This window comes from Argiope bruennichi, chromosome 8 (assembly GCF_947563725.1).
Source record: "Argiope bruennichi chromosome 8, qqArgBrue1.1, whole genome shotgun sequence".
Classification (NCBI taxonomy): Eukaryota; Metazoa; Arthropoda; class Arachnida; order Araneae; family Araneidae; genus Argiope; species Argiope bruennichi.
In genome coordinates, this window is record NC_079158.1 from 97,485,679 (window position 1) to 97,496,487 (window position 10,809).

General features: G+C 25.3%; 1 protein-coding gene across 4 annotated transcripts in view; it reads left to right on the top strand.

The window, feature by feature from the left end:
* The window catches only part of LOC129981083 (endoribonuclease Dicer-like), a 36,397-nt gene extending 26,980 nt beyond the window's left edge, over positions 1-9,417 (top strand). For all 4 annotated transcript variants that reach the window (XM_056091732.1, XM_056091734.1, XM_056091731.1 and 1 more), the window contains 3 exons: positions 2,728-2,899; positions 4,350-4,425; positions 7,329-9,417. In XM_056091732.1, the coding sequence (XP_055947707.1) occupies positions 2,728-2,899; positions 4,350-4,425; positions 7,329-7,491 (411 nt within the window). In that variant the 3' untranslated portion in view covers positions 7,492-9,417. The remainder of the gene's footprint in view (positions 1-2,727; positions 2,900-4,349; positions 4,426-7,328) is intronic.
* Positions 9,418-10,809: the final 1,392 nt, after the last annotated feature.

The window sequence follows — 10,809 nt, forward strand, 5'->3', positions numbered from 1 at the left end:
AAAAAATAAAATTAGGAGAATTAATATTTCATTATAATGGACAACTGCTGTACTAACATTTTTTTATAGTTGCAATTGCTTAGAAGTTGGTAGGTAAAAAATGATTTTCAGCTTCTGACTATTTAAAAAAAAATTGTTGTCAGTTTGAAGAAGAAAAGTGAAATAAAACTTCTACCTTTATTTTATTTCTATATTTTAAATTGTTTGAATGCATATGTACTAAAATTCAAAAACTTGAATAAAGTTAGTTTATTGAAAATAGAAGAGAAAGATGTAATGGCAATATTATGCAAAAATTATAAGCTTAAAAATTTTTTAAAGCTGCAACTGTTGTAGTTCATTTAAATATATTTTATTATAACCTTTATCTTGAAGGCAAGAGTGTGTGTTTGTTTCATTTTTCTTTTCAAAATTAACCCAATTATCTTCTAAAATTGTATTTTCTTCATGACAGTATATATAAAAACCAAATATCATTCACTCCCTGGTCACAAAATCCTCTTGATCATTAGGAATATACTTGAAATTTATCAGGTGGGTTTCTTGGGTAGTAGATTTATTCTTTAAATATGATTAAATGCTGTCATTTAATTAATAGTTTGGTATCCAAAGAATATTTGTATCATAAAACATTATTATAATGTTCACCAGTTTACTAACCATATATTATTAATTTTGCCAAAGTTGCAGCTCAATTTTTAAATTGTATTTTGTAATACTCATTGTATGAAGAATAATTTTCTATATAATTATGTATATTTATATTATAATTTTGTTATTTGAGTGCATTTTTTTAATTCAACTTTGTTGTTCCTGGACTTCTGCTAATTTTGCAGTCCTTTTGTTTGATCTTTGTGATATTATTAAGAGAATACAACATTAAAAATAGGCAAATGTTATAGCTTTAACAAAAGTATGAGTAATTATATAAACCATATAACTGCTATTGATTATGTTCAGCAGTGTCATACAGTTAAGCTTAAAATTCATCAATGGCATACAGTTAATACACAAATACCAATATTTTTTAAGCTATTGATATATTCCCTTTTACTCCAATTAATAGTTTGAATTGAAATATTTAAAGGCACAACAGATAAGATCTTAATTCCAATATTAAGGAAAGGATATAATTTTCCTCGCCAATGCAAGTGATAAAATCTTATTTCTTATCATATAAAATTATTCTCCATATTTAATTGAAAAAAGAATAATTGTAAACGATAATTTCTTCACATATGTTTAAAATGCAGACAACAGATTTCAGTTCTTGCTGGCTGATGTGAAGTTTTGACTTTTGCTTAAAAACTTCAAAGCTTTTTAATGTTATAAACTTAATAGCAAGCTTATATTTGTATGTTATTTTTTTTTATTTTTACCTTAGTATTATTTACTTTGTAATAAATACTGGATTATGTGATAGTTATAAAATCATTATCTATACTTGCTTTACTGTATAATAATAACAGTATTTTTATCTAATGATTGAAAGGAATTTGAAAACAATAACTTAGATGATAAGAAATCTACCTTTGTCTTCCAAATTGCCAAGAGGATTTTCTTTTTTAAGAATTATGGTAATACATATATGTGTAATATGTATATGAAACCAAGAAAACACAATAAAAAATATTTTTATAAAATGTACTTTAAAATAGTTTGAAAAGCTTATTAAAATTAGAGAGGGAAAATTGCAAAGAAAGAATTGATATTACTGTAAAGCTTTTTTAAATTTTAAAGTGTTTTGAAAATAGTTTGGGGATGATAATATATTCCAGTGTTAATGAAGAAAAATATTAAAAAAATTATTACTTTTTAAGTTAATTAAAATTAAACCTTTTAAACTAATTGAAATTTTGAGAAAATTCTTTCTAAATAAGTATCTACTATCCAAGAAATAACTATTTACTAAATTTTCTCAATTTAAATCCAGACATCTTTATAGAATGTTTTGCATGATCTTGAATTATTTTTTTAGTTAGATTGCATAACATCACTACAAATAATAAGCTAACTTATAAACATTATGTTTAAAAAATGAAGTTTTTGTATGTGAAGATAAATAAGACAAATATAAGCTATCATTTCCACCCAACAGCATTTTTAAAGAAAGTTATTTATTATCACATTAAAATATTCATTTATGAAGGTTGGTTTAGAAGGAAACAAAGTGAGATAAATTTCATAATTTTAAATATAGTATGAATGAATTGAATTCTAAATTCCTTTTCCTTTTTGAATTCTGTGTTCAAGCATATGTAATATTTCTTGCCTGTTTTCCGGTAAATTTCATCTAAGTTAAATTCAGTTGATTGATATGAGTGCAGTTCAAGCATTAAGTAACTGCATTTAGTAAATAATTTTATTATTTTTATATTTATATATGAATGTGGTATTTACCTTTATTAGAATTCTAATGCATGTAGTTATTATTATAAGACTATATAATTATTTTAAGTTATTATATTGTGATTAAAAGTTTTCTCAGGTAAGTGAAGATATTTTTATGGTTTATTTAATTTTACTTTCTTCATGCATAAGCAAAGAAAAATGCACATACTTACATTCTTCATGCATAGGCATACTGAAAGTTCAATTCTAAGAAAATCTTCTGTCATTCATGATCTTGTCAGTTTCTATTCTGATTTGGAAAAAAAAAAGCCTATTTAAATTTTAATTTGTTTTGTTAAAAATCTATTTGTTTAAAATCTGTTATATCATCTTTAGATTCACCAGTATTACCTTGAAGAAATTGAATGCTTTGAACTGGAAGATGTTGATGTTCCCAAAGCATTAGGTGATGTATTTGAATCAGTTGCTGGTGCAATTTATTTAGACAGTGGGATGTCTTTGGATGCTGTTTGGAAAGTGTACTATCCGTGGATTGCACCAATAATGAGTGAGTAATTTATTGGATATTGTTGCAAAAAAAATTCATATATGTCCAGTTGGTGTACAGTGAAAAAATCCATTAGATGTGGTAACATTGCATTTATTCTACACAAAAACATAAGAGTAAAATATAATTGAAGCGTGCTTATGAAAATAATTTCAGTAAGCATCAGCAGATAACCAACTATTGAATAATTATTATAGCATAAAGCATTCAGTGAGAAAGCTACTCTGTCTGTGCTTGCTTGTTGATTCACTCTTGTCTGTGCACTTTTTTTATTTACAGACTTTGAATGTTCTAGAGCAAACAGTGGAACTCAGTGCTATCATTAATATTCTTGAATATTTTGGATTCCTTATTTTTATCACCCAAGTCTGGGGTCATTGACTCGATATCCAATTATTATTTCTAAAAAACTATTTTCCTCACCCGGAGACTTGCTAGCAGGGAAACAATAGTATAAATTCATAACAATATTTAATATTCTTTAAATACATATAACAGCCATGCCATTATATTATATCACTTTAAGCACTCTTTATAAAAAGTTCTGTTAACTGGAAAAAAATTTTTTGTTTAAAAAAAAAATTGTCACCAATGTTAGAAAGAATTGCATTTGCATTGTGTTATGGTAATAATTAAAGTATACATGTTGAAATAACTCTTTAAAAAGACTAATAACCATAGGAACATCTTATTTTTATCATATACCTATTAACTCTTATTGACACTCAATTTTAATATATGGCATAGCTGACAAAGTACTGTTATCATATAAAAGGTGACTTACGATCATTAAGGGTTGAAAGAGAGAGAAAAACAAACTAATAAAAAAGAAATATAGGAATGAACTTTTTATAAAAGCCTTAGAACTCTTTACCTTATAGGAACTAATTTACTATTTAAAGAATTTTATCATTGTTAACATCTGTTGTCCTCTTTAGTATAAGAGATGTATCCTCTTTAGTGTATACTATTTACAATCCATAGATTATTCCATCCAAGCTCAATAGCATATTTGGGATAAGGCAGGCAGATATTACCAGGAGAAGTCGTTGAAATAATGTGCTGTATTAAGAAAAGTGATTTTTTTTTTATAATTCCAAATTGTTAAAAGTAAAATAAATGCATTCAAGTTTAGGAGAACATGAAATCGACATCATGATTGATGCTCTGAGGCATCAACTAGCTTTTTTTAATTTAATTAATTGCTTAATAAATTACTTTATTAAAATTTATTTATATTAGTCAAAAATTCTATTTTTTACTGAGTAGTAATTTAATTATTCAAAATTAATTAGTATGTTTTTGTTCTTATAAAAAACTATATTTGTTTTTGGCAAATGCATATGGTGCTTTTATATATATATATATATATATATATATATATATATAATATAAAGTGTATATTTTAATCTGTACTTATATAACTTAAAATTGCTTTTTTTGTTCATAGAACATTTCTGCAAACATATCCCAATATCTCCTGTCAGAGAACTATATGAACTTGTCAAATGCCAAAAAATATTTGGGTAAATAATCTATATTTTTTATTTGTTTGTTGTTATTAGTTTTGTTGTCAATGAATGCTTGTTCAGAGAAATGTATAAACTCTTCTTCTCATACTTTATAGACTTTGAATTCCAATTAATTGTTTAATTTTATTTGATTTGGTATGGTCCAAAAGCCATATCTGATGTGCTGTGTCTATGATATCATACGATTTGGAAATATCTTTAATTACTTTATATAAGTTTTCAAAAGATAATATATTACATATTTTTTAAATCCTGTTATCTATTTGTTGATAGTATTTTGTAGGAAAAAAATTTAAAAAGGTTATATATCATAATCTGAAATTCTTAATTTGTCAAGAGGATTTTAATTGATGTTTTTTTTTTCTATAATTACCAAGAATTTATCTAAAAATTCGATTTTCTATATATTTTATTCTCAAATTGATGTTGTTAACCAAGATTGGAAAGCAGTTAGATGGATATAATAAATGACTTATAATTTTTCATTTTCACAGTTGATATCTCCATCATTGTAAATATCAATTTGAATCTTATAATATTCCAAGGAAGACTGTTTAAATTCCCCATAAGTAAACCATCTTTGAAAGATATTTTTTAAGTGAAAAAATTAAAACTTCAAAGTACAAAAAAAAAAAAAAAAAAAAAAGAGAGAATTGATATTTGTGTGTTTATGTATTGTTAAACTCAATTTGGCCTAGAAAGCATAATATATAAGCAGTGAACTCAAATTCCATGTGTTTAATGCAACTGTATTTACAGTCCTATACAATAGCATAGCTTGAAAATTTGCTAAATCACAAAAATGGATTGAAATTAAATACTTTCTGAACCACATGCCTCAGAGAGACCTGTAAAATACATTGGTTAAATAAAATTTCAAATATTGAATTGTGTAATAAAATTTCTTTCAAAATTAAAAAATATCCCTGGGTGCCTTAATGCTGCCTGATGGTAATACAAAAAATGTGCTAATATAGATACCAGATAGGTCGAAGAAGATTAAAGGCCACATGTTGCTGTATTGGCCATAGAGGGGAAAAGATTATGTACTTTTCTGAAATGGGAATAAGCTTAGGATTCAGTGTTGGAATGGGTGAAATAGTGTGAAGCTGATGCGATCCCATGCATCTGCTTTGTGTAAAAAGAAATGATGATAAAACTGAATTCAATGAATTGCTAAATTTAAAATAACTTGAAAAGCTTTGAATGGGACAATACAGAAGTGCCCCTCCGCGCTTTATAAATGAATTCCAACTTACTCTTCATAAATTATTTTTGCGTCTCTCATAAGATGAAGGGAGAGCATGGTAATATATTGGTAATGGTTTTAAAAGTGGTTATAAACCATGATGGTAATATATTGGTTTTAGAAATGGAAGATTCCAGCTCAAAATCGAATACATTCCACAACTCTCGAATACAACATACATTCCACCAAAGATCTGATATGTATGTTGGCTTGCTGAGTGCTAAATTCGATGCTGATGGTCAAATATTCTTCCACTGCTATGACTTTTAAGTTTGGTGTGAAGTGAGTGAGTTCAGATGTTCCTTTACCATCTGATCAGGATTCAAAATTATGATATCTAATGTATTCATTATATTGTTTTAATATAAGGCATGTTTTAACATGTAGTTAATCTTAAACTAAATGTTGCATCTTAAGAAATCCATACTTTTAATGAGGCATGTTTGAAAGACATTTGTAATTGGAAAAGATTGAGTAATAGTCTGGTATCTGTTTAGGATGGAATATTGATTTGTTGTCAGTGATAAAGGGACTTTAAATTGTTATTGTAGTAAGATGAAATATTCTATTGATATGTGAGAGTAGATCGATGATATCAATTAACGATTAATTGTAATGAAGATTGAACTTAGTTGCATAGGATTTAAACTTTCCAAGCAATCTCGATCAATCCTTGCAAAAAAGGCAATGACATTTTTGTTCATCTCATTTAAATCATAGAAAATACCTTGGAAATAGCATTTAGCAGAAAAGTATCAATTCTGAATCTTCTTCCAACATCTATCAATAAGATGAAATGAGAATAATTCCATGTAAATTTTTCATCTCTATTTATATCACTTGCAAAAGGATTTCTGAAATAACAAGACTGTGCCAGTTATTTTTTTATAATGAATTTCATACACAATATATATTAGTTTCTTGAATATATCTGAATACTTTCTTTTCAGAAATTATCTTAAAAAGAACATCTTGTACAGTTAGTTTCCCAGAAGTGTTATTTTGTTTCGAATAATTCATGCTTCAGAATTATTGAAGTAATTTTTATTTCTGATTGAGAAAAATTCATTAAATTTTATTGGAAAATTTTTTTTATTAAGAAAAATTTTGTAATTTCATTAATTATTAGTTAAAATATATAAATAATGTGTTATAGTTAAAATACTGCTTTCATGGAGTATTAATTTACTGAAAAATATTATTTTGTACTACTAGCTATTCATTTTAGTTAGCATATATAGCATTGACAACGACACACATATGCTGGTTGACAAGTGACTGCTTATCTCTTGCAAAGAAAGAAGGGAAAATATTAGGCTTTTTCTTTTCCTATTTTTACTCAGTTTTGAATTTGCTTTCCTTTGCATTTTAATATAAAAATAAATGTTATCCATAAGATAGATATACTTGGTATTTTTTTTATTTAATTTCTTTTGTTTAAAAAACAAATTTGATTTTATATTTTAATGTGAAAAAAAATTGGGGGGGGGGGGCGGTTGAATGGATAATGTCTGTGATACCTGCAAATTTGTAACCTCAATTAGCAATGTTTTATTATGTTTTTAAAATATATAATATTACTTCTGCATTTAGCTTTTGTTATTATTGGTGGAAGTATTTTTAACTATTTTTTTTTTTATCTTTATAGAGAACCAGTGTTAAGAAACAAAAATACTTATATTGAAGTCACTTTACCAGATGGAAGGAAATATCAAGGTGTTGGTCCTAATAAGAAAATTGCAGAGAAATCTGCAGCAAAAAGAGCTCTTGCTGATTTAAAAAATAATTCAAGAATGGACACCTCTGAATGAAACTAAGAATATCAGAGGAAATTTTTAGATCAAAAAATTGTTTACATTTGTTAGTTTTTATCAATACTATTTAAAGTTCTGTTAATTTTAATGTTACTTCTATCAAATGTGGTTGTTTTATTAATTGTTCTCATAATGTAATCATTTGTAATTTTAGAGCTTTTAATTATAAAAGTGTTGGCTGTGAAGAATTGCCATTTACTTCCATTTTTATAATTATTTGAAAGTCAGTTTTTAAATAAACTGCAATTTGTAGGATATGATATATTTCTATTGAACATTAGCCACATATAGAATTTAATATTGCAATTTTAATTTTTGTTTCTTATCTTATAATGTGACTTTTAATGTTGTTATCATCTATTAAACTTACCATTTTTTTTAATTATTATCTTATGCATAAGTTAATTAACATCTTAACTTATTTAATTTGTGCCTGAAGCGGGGTTACTTAATATGTACAGAGTATCTCAATTTCTAATTTATGTTATAAATAGATATTAGATTTTCTGTGCAGAGGTTACTATTTGCAGAAAAGTATTATTGAGAAATTTTAATATTCACGATTTCTTTTTACTCCTTCAATGAGAACAAACTAAGAAGTGTTTCTATTTACATAAATATGCAAGAGAAGTTTTAAAACTGTTGAAAAAACTCATAACTGGTATATTTGATATACATAAAAACAATTCACGATTTCTTTTTACTCCTTCAATGAGAACAAACTAAAAAGTGTTCAAATTTCATTAATATGCAAGAGAAGTTTTAAAACTGTTGAAAAAACTCATAACTGGTATATTTGATATACATAAAAACAAAACGCAGTGAAAGTGTTTGTTATTTTGATTTAGTTAAGTGTAATTTATTCAGATTTGAAGAAATTTTGTCTTTTTAAAAGATATATATATATAAAATATGCCTGTAATTGATTCCAAAGAAATAATTTAAATTATTATGCAATATAATTAAAATGTTTAATATCTACATTTGCATCTATATATAGTTATTCATATATGTATATTTTAACAAAAATTAAAGTTAAAATCGTTTTAAGAAAATAAGAACATTGTACTTTTTTTATATATAATTCTCTTTTTTCATTTAAGCTTGCATTCAAATCCAGCAAGCACATAAGATTTTCTGTTTTAGCCTTGGAGTGTGGGAGTATTTACTTGTAATCATGTAGCAATTGCTGATACTAGAAACAAATCTAGAAATTTTTGAAAAATCTATAGATGAGATTTTGTAACTGTTGGTCTTGAAGCATGGGACTCTTAACTTGTAAATCATGCATTTTATGAAAATGTTTGAGGCAAATTAAAAATCATTAAAAAGATTTGAATGAGACCTTAACTTTTAAGCCTAGCATAAGACTCTTTACTTGTAAATTATGAACCTTCCACAATTGTTTGATGCAAATCTTGGTATCATTGTAAGGATTTTGCATTTTTTAACCTTGGAGCATGGGACTCTTAACTATAAAATAATAATTATATGGCTGTTGGATGTAAATCTACTAGAAATTAGTGGAAAGATCTAAGGTTGCTCAAGTTATTGAATGAAATCTAATTGCTCTAAAGTGCATTATCAAAACTTATGAAGGGGTTATTCTTGTATTAACTTTTATTCTTTGCCAGAGCTTAATAAATGCTTTTCCGTTGCGACTCCATATTAGATAAAAAAGAAAAGTTTTCCATATTCCAATTTATAAAAAAAATTCTTGGTGTTCCATGTTGTGCGGACTGATGGATGTTATGTATTGGACATACTCTACAAGAAAGATAATGAATAAATAGATTTTTAAGATTGTTTTATATACTCTGAGCACCATTTACTACTCTCTCAAATATGAAGTACACATAGAGAATTTATTGTATTCAGCAAATTGAAGAGGAAATATTTAGTATTAATAACTAATAGACCAAAAGGAAATTATATATATATATATATATATATATATATATATATATATATATATTGCAAAGCTAAAATTTTAGTTAAGGGAGCCTCAGTAGGTGATTAATACAAAAATTAATGTTGAAGTTATATATAAACTCGCTCATTTTTTTTAATTCAATAAGAGAATAGAAAATTTTTGTAGTGCATTCTTCTCTATATATTTTCATATTGCAAATTTGTACATCTGTACAGAAGTAAGGTTTTTCTTGAACCACTGATTTTTACAGTTTCTTCTTGTTAAATGATATTCTTTTAAACCAGCTTTTATTTATTAGATATGTGTCTGTTTTATTTTTACATCTTGTAAGTATAAATATTTAAATGTAATTGTTTGTGTTCTTTTATTATGAAGCTGAATAAAGGTTGTAATTTTAATATCTGTGGTGTTTATCCATTTTTAAGTATATATTATTAAAAAATGTGTAAAAAAAAAAACTATTCTTCACTTATATTTATGCAAAAATTTATAAGTTTATTGCTACATTTTAAAAACTTTGTGTTAAATTGTCCTCACTTTCTATTCAGAAAAGCTTGTTCAAAACTCTTAATCCATTTATTTACTCTTTCAGATATTTCATGTCTGTAAACTCATCTCTCAAAAGATAATTATTTTATAAAGCTACATAATTATTATATATAATTTATATAACTAAATGCTGCTAAAATTTTCACAGTTTTTTTTTTTTTTTTTTTCGCATTATGGTTGTGAATAAATGTTTTTTTTTAATTTGAAAGAACTCAACATTGGTCAAGAACAAAAAAAAAAAAGAACATTAAAATGAATAGTATTTTATCTGAATATCAAAAATATTCACAAAAAATACCAGACTCTATTACATTATTAAGACGTTTTATTAAAAAGACTGTCTTTTTACAATTCTGTGGAATTATGGTTATTTAATAGTCCAATTTTGAATTTTGTACGAATTAAATAATTTAAAGAAGTTTTCTTAATTCAAAGAATAGACAATGGCACTAATAATAGATGCATTTACATCAATATTTTTACATGTACAAATTTTTTTTAAAATTATGACATGTATTTGACATTTTATTTTTCTAGAATTAAATCGATTTAAATAATTCAGTAATTGAGCATCACAATAACTGCAAATAAAAGTAGAATTATTAATTAATTTTTTGTTTTAATAATTCTAAAATTTACATCCATAACAATCCAGAAACTGTATTATAATTTATTCTTTATAAAGATGAGGTTTTGGTTAAGAAGAGCCATGATAATGTTTTCAAGTGACTCTAAAATACTTTACAACAGGAGTATTCAAAAGAATATATTGCAGTCAATGGCTCGCATCAGTTATTTGAAATAACCTGTTGAAAATATTTAGCTGTCAAGAA